Source organism: Nicotiana tabacum, chromosome 20, assembly GCF_000715075.1.
Source record: "Nicotiana tabacum cultivar K326 chromosome 20, ASM71507v2, whole genome shotgun sequence".
Lineage (NCBI taxonomy): Eukaryota > Viridiplantae > Streptophyta > Magnoliopsida > Solanales > Solanaceae > Nicotiana > Nicotiana tabacum.
Genome location: NC_134099.1, coordinates 41,825,745 through 41,840,100, shown reverse-complemented (window position 1 = coordinate 41,840,100; position 14,356 = coordinate 41,825,745). Strand labels below are relative to the sequence as shown.

At 36.5% G+C, this 14,356-nt stretch overlaps 1 protein-coding gene across 1 annotated transcript; it reads left to right on the top strand.

Annotated features, from left to right (window-relative positions):
* The first annotated feature begins 5,545 nt into the window (after window positions 1-5,545).
* Window positions 5,546-10,752, top strand: LOC107779172 (uncharacterized protein At4g28440-like). The gene is made up of 3 exons (XM_016599539.2): window positions 5,546-5,696; window positions 5,909-6,128; window positions 10,255-10,752. The coding sequence occupies exons 2-3, from the start codon at window positions 5,924-5,926 to the stop codon at window positions 10,443-10,445; spliced, it is 396 nt and encodes a 131-aa protein (XP_016455025.1). The 5' UTR covers window positions 5,546-5,696; window positions 5,909-5,923; the 3' UTR covers window positions 10,446-10,752.
* Window positions 10,753-14,356: the final 3,604 nt, after the last annotated feature.

The window sequence follows — 14,356 nt, the reverse complement described above, 5'->3', positions numbered from 1 at the left end:
GAGATTCATCAATCCCGATATTCCATCCATCCCGGCTCGACAAAGATGTATCATGATGTCAAGGAGTAGTATTGGTGGGATAATATGAAGAAGTCTATTGCAGAATTTGTAGCCCAGTGTCCCAATTGTCAACAAGTAAAGATAGAATATCAGAAACCCGGTGGATTGCTTCAGAATATAGAGATTCCGACCTGGAAATGGGAGGTGATTAATATGGACTTCATTATTGGATTACTCGCTCTTATCATAAGTTTGACTCCATCTGGGTGATAATTGATCGACTTACAAAATGTGCCCATTTTCTACCAGTTAAGACAACTTACACGACTGAAGATTATGCGAAGTTGTATATCAAAGAGATTGTTAGGCTTCATGGTGTGCCGGTATCTATTATATCAGACCGAGGAGCTCAATTTATGGCTAACTTTTGGAGGTCTTTCTAGAAGGGTTTAGGCACACAAGTAAATCTCAACACTGCATTTCATCTGCAGACTGACGGACAGGCTGAACGTACCATTCAGACACTGGAAGATATGCTACGAGCATGTGTTCTAGATTTTAAGGGGAATTGGGATGACCATCTTCCACTCATAGAATTCGCCTACAATAATAGCTACCATTCCAGTATTAAAATGGCCCCATACGAGGCACTATACGGGAGAAGATGTAGATCACCAGTTAGATGGTTCGAAGTCGGTGAAACAAAATTATATGGTCCAGATTTGATTCACCAAGCTATTGAGAAGGTGAAAGTGATATAGGAGCGATTGAGGACGGCACAAAGCGGGCAAAAATCTTATTCCGATGTCCGACGTCGTGATCTGGAGTTTGAGGTTGGTGATTGGGTTTTCCTGAGGATCTCACCAATGAAGGGTATTTGCGTTTTGGGAAGAAACGTAAGCTGAGTCCAAGGTATATCGGGCCATATAAAATTCTTCGACGGATTGGACAGGTTGCTTATGAGTTAGAATTGCCATCCGAATTGGAATTTGTCCACTCGGTATTCCATGTATCTATGTTGAGGAAATGTATTAGAGACCCTTATCGAGTTGTCCCTATCAAAGATGTACAAGTTACAGAGGACCTATCATATGAAGAAGTGCCAGTGGCGATATTAGATCGACAAGTCCGCAAGCTGAGAACGAAAGATGTAGCTTCCGTCAAAGTATTGTGGAGGAACAAAAATATGGAAGAAATGACATGGGAAGCAGAAGAGGAGATGAAGTCTAAATACCCTTACCTATTCCAGAATGAAGATAACAAGGATGCTGGTGGAAGACATGATACATTGGAAGGTGAAACGGCTCTATGAGGTAAGCAATAATTTGAGAATACTCCTCATTAATACAAAATGGTGATATGTAGATAATATAAATATGCATAATTCTTTGTGTAGCCTTGTGAAGCCATATGTTGGGCTTAATTGCTTGCAAGTTTTGCTAGTGACCATTTTATAGGAGAAAATTGATCGGAAATTTCCATTGGAATCCACAATGATTTAAACTCCCCATGAACCTTTACATTCGAGGACAAATGTTCCTAAGGGGGGAGGGTGTTACAACCCATATCCATATGTGTTAGTTCATGCCATATATTAGTTAACATAAATCCAAGAAAGAATTATCTTTGAAATGATAAGAAGTCAATCCTATTGGTCTTAAGTGATACAAGAGTGTATAAGGGTGATTAACAAGTATTAGAAGTTAAATGAATCAAGGATGTTGTAACTCGTATTTTCAGGTAAATCTAGCGGTGCTTAATACACTCAAGATGTCATGTATTAAGGTATTTTAATCATATAATATCCGTATCATAAGTCTTGAAGTCAAACGAGTTATGAAACAAAAGTCGACAAAAGTTGTCACAACTTAGGTTCATAATTTTACTTAAACATTAGGTCAAATGTTTCTAATCTTTTCTCCTAATTTACAAGGAATTACGGGGTGATCTACCAACCAAATTAAATATATATGAGTTTAGTTTCCAACGCATTAAACCGTTCATCGATACGATCTCGGAATAGAGAGATATTCGTATTTTCGCGAGACTGCGCCAAGCACCTCTCTATGGGCCCACTAAGGCGGTTTAAGATATTTGGACCTATATAGGATGCCTCCAACCCGTTTTAAGTCATTTCTTCTCACTATTTTCAGACCTTAGAACCCTAGTAACATCCTCTCAAGGTTCTCTCAATATTCAAGACCCAAAGAAAGGGCAAACAACACAAATCAAGTGTTGGGAATTCTGTGGCGCTAGTAAGTCTCTTGTTCTTCTTGTTGTTGCTCATTTTTGTGTCGTTCCAGCTCGTGTGGGAGGTTGTTTTAAAGGGTTTATGTTCTGTAAATACTCCCTCATATTCTTAATATCAATCCTAGGTAATTTCAAGCCTTCTAATGTGATTCTAGTGCCAAAAAACACTAATTGATCGCTAGTTTCGCTTTTTGTTGTTGTGGCAGCATTGGAGGGATATTTCATGGAAAGTTAAGGTCAAATTGGAGTTGTTCTTTCTGTATAAAGGTAAGGAACCTCTTACTCTATATGTATTTAAGATTATCCAAGTTGCGGCTAAGCCATTGAAGCTAGAACTTGTGAAATATATATCGAAAGGCTTGGTAGTAATGTTATTGTTTTGTGGACTGTTTTGCGTTGCTGTTGGGCTGTGTATTTTACTACTGTTTTGTGGAGTTTTGGAGGAGGAAGGGTGTGGAGAAATACCATATATATTTAGGGTTGTGGGATGATAGTTATTCGTAACATTTCCGGGTCATTTGACACAACTACGGTGGTCGTCGTATGTATGGAGTGATTAGGCTGTGCGTGGACTATTTTAGAAGGCTCAATATGTTTATTATTGATGTTGTTTGGTCTGTTTGGTTATTGTTTTGAATGGTGTGAGGTCATATATATAGGGGAGGTGCTGTCCGTTTCATCGTAAAATAGGTTGTGGTCGATACATAATAGTTATGACGCTTAAATGATAACGATAGTATCGTTTCTCTTATTGTAGACTAAGGGGTTTTGACAATTGCATAGCTTGAGATTGGGGAAGTATATACAAGGTATGTGAGGCTATCCCTTTCCTTCTTTTGCACGACTCCGATTGTACATAATGTAATGAACGAGCTTCCAAGATACTCTACTCTTAGAAGCTAGCAGTACTTATATTGTTTTCCCTCTTATGGAACGATTGATGTTAATGTTGCTTCTCTTATTCTTATGTTATCAATGTTGTTGGTACTTCCTGATTCTTATAAGGTTCATAGTGAAGAGTTAGTCCTAATAACGTGTACAGAGGATACCGACCTTACGTCACTCCGAAAGGTTTAGAATGTGATTCCATGAGTCGAGCATGCATTATATATATGTATCTATTTTACTCTATCGAGCCACGCTATAGTTGGCCGGGTACGGCACCTATTGTGCAACCACTGATCAGTTGGGTTTTACCGAGCTCCACGTGACTGGGTACGATTCTACCGAGCCTTATGATGGTCGGGTACGTTTTTTACCGAGCCTATTATGGCCGAGTACGATATGATGATGATGATGCCTACAAAGGCGAATGTTTTAAAGGTTTATGTATTTATACATATGTATCATGCATTTCATGTCAGTAGCCCTCAGAGGTACTAAGATGTTACAGGTTGTATATTCTCTATCCTTGCTTACATTATTGATCGTATTTATGGTTCCCTGCCTTACATACTCAGTACTTTATTTGTACTACGTCCTTTTATTTGTGGACGCTGCATGTCGTGCTGCAGGTCCTGATAGACAAGCAGGTGCAGCTCCCCCACCACAGTAGGCTGTCCAGTTCAGCGGTGATTGGCGAGATCCCTTCTCCGGACTTGCCTTGGTCTTGGTATGCATTTTTATTATAGACATTATGGGTATGTCGGGGCCCTATTCCGGCTATGTTGCAGCACTTATGTTCCTTTAGAGGCTCATAGACAAGTGTCGACTCATGTATAGTTTGGTATGCCTTGTCGGTTGATTTTTGTTATATAGTCTTTCATGGTAGCATGGTAGCTCATACCTTATATGTAGTTTCTTGATTGTCTAGTCATCCTCTGCTATGTATGTTCATGCCGTCATATTTTGTTGCTTGTTGTCCATGATTCAGGTCTACCATTTATATTGATCTCGTCAGCCCTAAAAGATAATAATGAAGGTTAGATGAAATGTACGTTGGTGCTCGGCAAGTATGGTCGGGTGTTAGTCATGGCCCTCCAGTTTGGGTCGTGACATTCTATTAGCACTGTTGCAGGACTATCTTAATCTTCACTCACTATATATTCTAGTTGTCTAGTTTTGTACTGGTGACTAAGAGCATATTTTTCGCCATATTTAAAACACAAATGATTGGACTTTCTATATTCATATACCTCAGGGCTCAGTCTATAGACTCTAGTTCTGTTGGGTATTGTATTTAAGGTTCTGTTCGCATTTATAACTCTAGTTTGTGAAGCACCCATCCCAGTCGAGCTGTCCTTTCTATGCACAACCTCAATAGCTTTTCCTTGCATTCTAGCCTGCTCAATGGCTTCATTCAAGCAGGTTTAGACAGTTTCATTGTCTATTTGATTTTTTCCTTAAAGGACCACATAAAGCTAGATAAGAAGTGAGACTCATTTAAGACATGGTTCCTCATTATCATTTGTGCCTTAAGGTCTTCGAATTTTCCCGAAACTTCTCTTACTGATATAGTTTGATTTAATTTATTGAATTCCTCTATAGTGTCTTCCATTAAGGTTTCACCAAAGTTAATACATAGTTCATCTTTAAATTTCCCCCAAGTTATTATTCCCCTACTTAAAATGAGGGAATTATACAAAATTTCAGCTACACAATTCAAGTATAAAGCAACAACATCTACCTTCATATTTTCAGCAGTTCTATAAAATTTAAAATGCCTTTCACATTTTCTAAGCCCAACCTTAGGTTCATCACCTTCGAACACGGAAGTTCCCATTTGGGAAGAGGTATTGGCCAACCTAGAATCCTTTTAGTTGTAGTGTCATAGCCAGGTGCTGGTAGCAATCTATTGCCAAGTGGATTGACATTTTCTGCTGCTCTCACAGGCCTGGGTAATAGTCTATAGCCTAGAGAATTTGCATTGTCAGCTACTCTAGCAGGTGCTTCCTCAAGCGCAGTCAGTCGATCCATGATCTGCCTAAGAGCTCTACGTATATCCATCCGTGTTTCATTCAGTCCCTTACAGGTGGCTGTCAGTTCCTCCATCGCTTTATCGTGTTTTGCAAGCTTTTCATCCACCAACTTCATTCGTGCGCCTTCCGCCATTATCGTGCCCACAAGTTTCAGAATCGGACTCTGATACCAAATGGCAGAGTCAGACCAATTAATTTGGAATTTAATAAATGCAAAAAAAAAGAGTTGCTGTATGAAATCGCCTTTATTAGGTAACAATTTACCCCTAATGTGAAACTTTTCGGCACGAATCAAGATCTAGTCGGCCTCCAAAGCGGGTATATTAAAACTATTTGTTGAGGACTAATTGTAGAACACTATTTTCTTAGGGGGCATATTAGAACTTTTCAACAATTTCCGGGAGCAAACTGATATTTAGTCCTCTCGTCAAAACCAAAGTCCCAAGCCTGAGGTCTCCATTGTGTTTTCCTACTTCCATTCTGAATCTCCAGAAGAATACTCAGATCTCAATTTCCTCTGCAATTCAGGTAAACCAAAACTCAAATCTCTTCTATTATTTCTTCAAAATAATAAAATTTCTTCGCATTTTTTCTGTTTTCTCGGCATCTTTCTGCGGTGGTTTATTGACCGAGATTTGGTTTTTCTTTGACCTGTTGTATTTTTTGAATGTGTTCGAGTCTATTTTTCAATTTCTTGATTGGGTATGCGTAAAAATTTGATCTTTTTGAGTTTTTGTTAGGTATAAAATAAAAAAATGGGTGAACCAAAGAAGCAGCAGCCAGTTTTCACTAAGGTTGATCAGCTTAGACCAATGGCTACAGGCCTAAATCTTACGGTGAAGGTGGTTAATACAAAAACGGTAGTGCCAAGGGGAAATCAAAGCCGCCAGATGCGATTAGCTGAATGCTTGGTTGGTGATGAAACTGGAATGATCATTTTCACTGCTAGAAATGATCAAGGTATTGAATTTAGTATTTACCTGTAAAAGGAGAGAATCCTATTGCCTATTATGTCCCTTTGAGATTAATCTGTATAATATGGAGAAGGCCAGAAGGGTATCCCCCAAATTTCCAGACGTGCATTAGCTTGCTCTCAGGGATTCATTGGTTGTAAAATAAAAGATTAATCTGGATAATAAGGGGATAAGGGTAGTAAAGATTGTACCTTTAATATTAATTAACTAAGTAAGGGATCTAATTGGTCTAAGTTTTCGTGCTTTTTATGGTCTTATCATACATTCCTGCTGGGAACTTGATGTGCTAATGCTGTTTTGGGGGGGGGGGGAGAACAGGTACTTGAATAGGGTGTGATCTAATGCTTAATGCTAAGCGTAGGGAATAATAGTTGGTAATTTTCCAATCACCACGCTTTTGCGTTTGTTTTTAAGGCCATGTTGTCGAAGTCTCAGACTGTCAGCTCTTATGGTGTCTACTGTCTAAGATACTAGCACTTGGTAAAAATCAGAAAATCTCTTAGGGTGATAATATCTGTGTTCTTCTATAATCTTCCTTGGAGTTGTTCTAGAGGCACATATTTCTGTGATCTACGCTGTGGTCAGGGTCGGATCTATTGAGGCCCGAGGGGGTGGTACGCCACCCTCAAGCTTCGGTAGAAATTCCATGTATATATGTATGGCCGAAATAAGTTAAATAAAAGAGTTGCCACCCGGAGTAACAAAAGTCCCTAAGGTGCCAGTGGTAGAAGCTCAAAGTGTCCTCCTTACGGCGAGAGATCGAATCAGTCTTGTGTTAATTTTAATGTTTTGGCTTGCTGTATCAAATAGACAACAGTTTGACTACAATTATTAGAGTACCCTAAACTACACTTCACTGCTTTCTTTCTTTCTTGTTTTTTTTTAAAAGTTTTAATTTGAGTTACTCAAGGACTCCTTCATATTTATTAGTAGGAGTATCACCGTATCAGGTAGTTCATGATTCTTTCTTATTATCAATTTATATTCTCTTACAATTGATATAGATATTAGAAAAATTAACATGAAAGGTATTATAATTATGTTACATAATTTAAATAAGAAAATAATTTATATAAGCTTATTGGAACTTAAAGTCCTACACATTAGGACTTTCTACTCAAATGAAGAAAGATTTAATAACCATACTTTTATTGAATCTTAAAGTTCTAAATATTCAAAAAAATTGATAATAATTTCATTCAATATGAATTTATTTTAAAGGATAAAAAAGCCAACGAACATTTTGCAAAGAAACTTCGTGTGTGTGTGTATATATATAAAAAATTAATTTTCTTCTTCCAATTATCTTCTCTCCCATCAGGAAAAAAACCCTTATTGCGTCAAGTTGTCATAATTAGTACATTTTTCATTTAATTGATTTGTCTGAGCGGAAGCACAAAGGTGATCAAACAGACTGAATATTTACTCTATTTGGACCGTATAAATATATTCTATTTGGACCATATAAATGAATATGTCTATGTTCAAAATAATGTGGCACCCGCAACATCTAAATCCTAGATCCGCCTCTGGTTGTGGTCCATGCTTAAGCTTTTGTACCCTCCTTACTCTTTAGGATCCAAGATTATATGATTGTAAAGACTTCTGGTATATTAGGCCGGATTGATACCGGTCAAAGCAGCAAAACAGAATCAGATTGCTATTTTCTAGTTTTGTCTACTTCAAAAGGCTTTTTCATGAGACAATCTTAGCTTTGGGATGAAGAGCTGATCAGATTAGGTACTGGACCTCGGCATGATTTGAGGTTTGGCTAACTATTAAAGTCATGAGAAATTTTGAAACGGCCCCTAGGAGCATGTTCATATTAATTGCTCTCTCACCTGTTGATACTGGGTCCACCTTCCAATATGTGAATAGCTTTATGGTTAGTACTTGGCAAGAATTGCTCATGTAAAAGATTTTTTTGTCCTCTAGACACATGGTCTAGCATGTTTAGTGTTAGACTGTTACTATGTATTATGTGAGTCGAGGGGAGTGAACCCTAGGGACTAACATGTTTGCTGGAATACAGTTCATAGCTCTAGCTGATCGTCAAATTTAGACAAGTTAAGTTCTCTGGTGTTTACCATTTTGCGTTTCCAAAAGTAGGATCATGAAGGGAAACAATAGGAGAAACTTTTGCTCTTTAGTTATTCTGCCACGGTTTAATGACTGTTGGATTAGGTTCAGATCTTGCCGATCTACGGTACATAAATAGGAGAAAAATAGAGTTCAATATCCCTTATTTTGATTCTTGATCCTAGTTCAATTTTCTTTGGAAATATGGGAAAATTATCCAAACCATTGTTATTTTGATTCAAGCAATCAATCTATGCCTCCAGCCCAGACAAGTTGGGGTTGGGCAATATGAATCCTCTATACATATTCTGCTCTATTTGAGCTGCTACATTCCAAATTTAGTCTCTCTCTAAGGTAAGTTGGGGGTTCTGAAAAACTAGAGGTTCTTTATATCTCAAACTTATTCTCTTTACCTATATCTGATGTAAGTGTAACAACAACTAATTGGCAACTCAAACTAATTGGTATCCCTAATGGATCATTTGCTTTCGTTGCTATTTTGGTTAGATTCAAAGCAATTAAATCTGATTCTTTTATTTTCGACTGATTTTAACTGATAAACTTGTTATGATATTTTTGAATATTTGAGAGTTGAGACATACCTGAAACTTAGCTGCCGTTGCAGTTTTGAGGCTGAGATTTTACCTGACTGGACTGTGAGTCAATCAGGCAATCAGTCGGCATTCAACATGTTATTCTTTTTCTTCCTTTTTACAAGTAATTCAACATGCTATTCTTCTGAATAGCTCAATCTTGGAGTCATTAAAAGCAAATAACTTCCTGATTATTAAAAAAAAAGAATCCCACTATTCTGTAAACCTTAATTACGTCTCTAGTCTTGTGAGGTAAAATCTTCATTTTCAGTTTCCAAATAGTGGAAGAAACAGATAAAAGGAAGTCTCGATGATCTTCCCTGCAAATGACTTTGCATAAGTAATCAAGGCAAGCCACCAAGTGCAGATATCATTCACTTATTGGTATGTTACATGTCTTTACTGGATGAACTGTATGTTATCAGATATATTAGGGAATCATTGCTTAAGTTTCTTTCATGTAGTTGGCTGTGCGATCCCAGCCATGCTTGGCTTCTTTCAAAATTTAGCAAACTAAGCTCAGTCTTCTGGAAGCTGACTTTCTATCTGTTTCTGCATCTTGTAAGCATCATATAAATTTTCGAAGGAAGGAGAATTGTGAAATTAAATATTTAGTCAGGGAGGTTCTTCTTTTCACTGCCTTCATATTCAGCTTTCCTGATTTGCTCGGCCAATTCGGCGATGATGTTATTTTCTAAGTTGCTTGGACAAGGGTGCGGGAGTCCCATGGGGGGTGCGGATCTAGAGTCGGATCTTTCGGGATGTAATTTCTAAGATTTGGGGATACGGATCCTAGTACGGATACGGGTGCGGGAATCCGGCCAAAAATAACTCAAAAAACAAAAATATAAAAATATATATATTATGAGAAATTTTGAGGAATATTTACGTATAACTTGTAAAGTGTGGATTTATTTTTTATTATCTTTGTAGGTAAGTAAATGATTGATTTAGATAAGGTATGTTATTTTCTTCCCTAGTTTTAGTTACTGTATCTTGTCTCGAATTGTTTCGTCCGTCATGGTCAAAGTACCCAAAATTGTTTGACCATATCCGGTACGAATTCCATATCTACACCCATCCAGTGTCGTATCGACACGAATGCGGTTCCTAAACTGCCATGTCAGATCAACTTAGGTTTTTCTTCCCATCTCTTTCTTTTCTTGAGCTGATACCTTCATGTGATGGCTGTAATTTGGATTCATAGGCTCCTTCATTCTGGAAAGCTGGTATCTATTTAGTAATTATTTTGGTGATTACTTTTGAAATTATCAAGACTTTGCTGTCAAGTAACATGTATCTTACACATTATAGGTTAAAATCAATTAGTGTATCTTGAATCTCTCTAAATTTTTTTTCCACTGCTTCCGTGGATTGTGTTTGGATTTCATTGTGTCTCTTTACCTTTTCCTTTTATTAACTTGGGGATTTCTTTTTCAGTTGACATGATGACAGAAGGTGCTACTGTAATTTTGCGCAATGCCAAAATTGACATGTTCAAGGGATCGATGAGACTTGCAGTGGACAGATGGGGACGTATTGAAGTTACTGAACCTGCTAGTTTCTCTGTCAAGGAAGACAACAATCTGTCCCTTATTGAGTTTGAACAAGTGACTGTTGTTGAACAGTGATTCGAGGCAGCCATAACAACGGTAATGCCGTTAGAGAGAAGCAATATAAGTAAGTTTCGTTCTTTAGGGGCACTAATATCAGTTGAGCGAAAACTACTTAGTTGTTTTGTCAGAAAGCTTTTTGTAGTTGAGGCGACTGGTCCAAATGTTTTGTAGATAGCAAGTCATGTAGCTGCAATAAACCGTAGTACAACTTGCTCTTTTTTTTTTTTTGGAGGATTGATTTTCGAAGTATTATGCGCCATCGTTTTGTTTTTTTGTAGCCACCATAGAACTTTAGTATATTTGCTTATAACTTCTTTCTTTCCCTTTGCTCCAACTTTTTTCCATATTTGGGTTCTCAGGAAAGGACACTATTTGACTCTTGTTCCATTATCTTCAACCAGAACTAATAAACAAAATTAACAGTAGGAACTGTCATCCTGGATTAGTTGCAGATATAATTCTGATCTTATGAGGACGTAAGGTTTAGTTTTGAAACAATGAGGTTTGCAATGCTGATCACAGAGGTAACTTCGGTCGTTATTTGGTATTTTTGTTCGTGGAAGGTGACAATTACTAGGTGGAATAGTCGAAGCGTGCATAAGTTGACTTGAACATGGAAAAGTAATAACATAGCCTGTTAATTATGGTGTTTGAAGTTAATAGTGCTCTTCCCAAGTGCCAAAAGTTCTAAAATTTAACGCCAAAAATTCTACACTGCATTAGACACGCTATTTGTATTAGCGCTATTTCTCTGTGGGAAAATGCAGATAATTGCTGTTCATGGGCAAACATTCTTTGGCCTGGGCAAGTTCTCTTATAGGCTATGGCTTGTCAGTTCTCTGTAATTGCTCTAGCCTGCTTGCTCTAAAATCAGCGAACTCAAATCGGAGAATAATTGCTGGGGTTCAAACTAGACAATGTTTAAACTCTAGGAATCATTGCTGGAGTTTGAAGCTATAAGGATTGAACCCATGATATGTTCCTGGGGTTTAAAAATTCAGCAAATTTTTGAACCCCAACATATTATAGTAGGGTTCACCTTATCAAGTCTTTGAATTCCAGTACCTATTGCTATAGTTGTTTCTTGTGTCTGTGTTGAGGGTGTTTTTGGTCCAAATATTTTTCTTGTGAGTGGCTAAATGCTAATAGCTTTTTATATATTGGTTTAACTCTAAACCCTGCGCATAAGAGGAGCTTAGTCTATTGAACAGCCCTTTTTTAAACATCAATTCAAGAAATTCCAGTATCATCAGTGTAACACCAATGGAAGCACTTCGCTAATAGCACTCTCATTTATATATATACTAGTTTCTCAGCACACGCGTTGCGCGTGTACTCTATCTCAATAAGTATTATGTTTTTAAACAATCACATAAATGTTGGTATTAAAAAATTTGTTTGAGTAATAAAGTAAAAGTTAAAAACAAAAGTATGCAAGTACAAGAAAATGATAATTGTTGTTACTGATGCAGGATTTTATCTGCTGGATATTATTATACCTTTCATCTTTTTCGTATTTCCTATATTTCTTATATTGTTGTTATTTTGTTATTTTATGTTATTTTATGTTATGTTATGTTATTTTATTATGGAACAATTACACTGTATATCACCCGACCCAGTTCTATAACCATAAAGAGCCCATATTTTGGAATTTTACACGCTGAGGCCCATATTGTATATATCTTGAAATAAAAGTTTCAATGTTTAACACAAACAATCTTCACTCATCTCTTCTAGATTTTCTCCTCTTCTTCTCTCCACTCTAGTGGCCACCTCTCCTAAGTTTGTTGTGAAGTCAAGATTTTGATATCCAAACCAAAATTAGGTTGAGGGAGTTAGAAGCTTTTCAGATCTGAAAATTTATGAAAGAATCGTGCTCAAATTCGAGAGGGTACTATTGAAATTAGAAGCTTCAACCTAGAGATTTGGTTCAGTTGGACTACTTTGCAACTCTTTGAGAGCGAATTTGGTGAGGTAAAATTTGGAAAAGAACTGGGTTCTTGATTTTTATTGAAATTTCTTCAAGATTGAAATTCTGGATTGAAAAGACCGAACTGGGTTCTTATTTTTGTTGAAATTTCTTTAAGATTGAAGTTCTAGACAGAGATTTTAAGCATATTCCAATTTATGAGTTTTTTAATAGACATGGGGAAGATGTATTTTAGTGAAAAAATCAAATGGGTGTTGATTAATATCGGTGAAATTATTTGGGTGAAGCTAAAAATATTAAAAAAGCTTTTAGTAACTAGAATCTAGAGTACTGGATTGATTGAGCATGATTAACATTGGTTTTGAGAATCATACCAGTTGAAAAAGGAAATTGAAGGTGAAATTCAGTTTTCATATACAACATTATACAATATTATACAGCATTATACAAAATTATAATAAGTGTATAATATTGTATAATGTTGTATATTAGGTGTGTAAGTAGTGTTATACAACATTACTCTTTCTATTCGCGATTTCTGTTCGACTTTGGTGCAGTGGTCTTTCTCTTTGAAGTAAGTTCCTATTTCACATGTGCGTTAAAGCTAATTTTGCTTTTCTGTGTTGGTGAAATACTAGAATACATTATTATACATTCCATATATGAGTTTATACTAAGTTATACATTTTTATACATGTACAACATATGTGGACTTAAAACTGAAATTAAATTTTTTCTTACTTTTTCTCGAACAATCGATGTATAAAGTCAATTTTTTTGTTGATTTCTCTGCCAAATTGCGAATTTGTACCCATTTTTTCAATTTTATTTTTTATTTCTTTTGTTTCTGCTATTTAGAACTTAGGACAGAAGAAAATTTAAATTTTTTTCAAGTTGTATTATAGTTGGTTTGCATTGTTGTAATTGCAATAGGAATGTATATGATCGATTTAAGTTGATTGTGTGCAAAAAATAAAAAATCACATATAGATTTATAAAGTTATATCCAGACGATGATGTCATATTGTGAAACTTTTATGAGCTACACGAATGAAAACTTAAAATGATGGCTATGTGGATGAAAAGCACCTACGCTGACTGTACTTTTATGCAATTATCTCTTTTATGATGAGTCTATTGATAGTACTAATATATCATCTCTTGTTGTTTTCTTGAGCCGAGGGTCTCCTGGAAATAGCCTCTCTGCCCCTCGGGGTAGGGGTAAGGTCTGCGTATATATTACCCTCCCCAGACCCTACTTGTGGGATTATATTGTTGTTGTTGTTGTTGTTGTTGCTTCTTATTTATCCAGCCTAATAAAGGAAGAAACTTTACCGGATATGTCCTCAATCATCTTAAATCTAAATTGATATATTCAACTTAAAATTGTTCAAGTTTTTATGAATTTTCTTGAAAAAGTATTTATTCATAAATACACTGTCACGACCCAAAATCCCAACCCGGTCGTGATGGCGCCTTTCGTGAGGACAAGGCCAGCCAATCAACAAAACAGTACATCTCTTTATAATTACTTAGCAAGAATAAGTCTAAATCATGGGCAGTATAATCTTAAATGCGAAATAAACGTGATAGAACAAGGAAAACCCTCCCAACTCAGCCCGAAATCGGGGTGTCACAAGTCATGAGCTACTACAGAGTTTACTAATATTTTACAAAGTCTGGAATTATCATAAATAACAAAGATAAGGGAGAAAACGGGGCTGCGAACGCCATGCAGCTACCTCGATAACTCCGATGAAAACTGAACAGTAGAAAACTCGCTCTATGCCTCAGGAATACCTGTACCTGCACACATGGTGCAGGGAGTAATGTGAGTACTCCAACTCAGTGAGTAATAAAAATAACTACAGTCCGAAGATAAGAAAATCCAGTAAAGGCACAATATAACGCTATCTCAAGCAGTAAAATCAATTATACAATAAAACCGTGGAATATAATATAATTCTCTTTTAAAACAGTGAAGACAATTAAA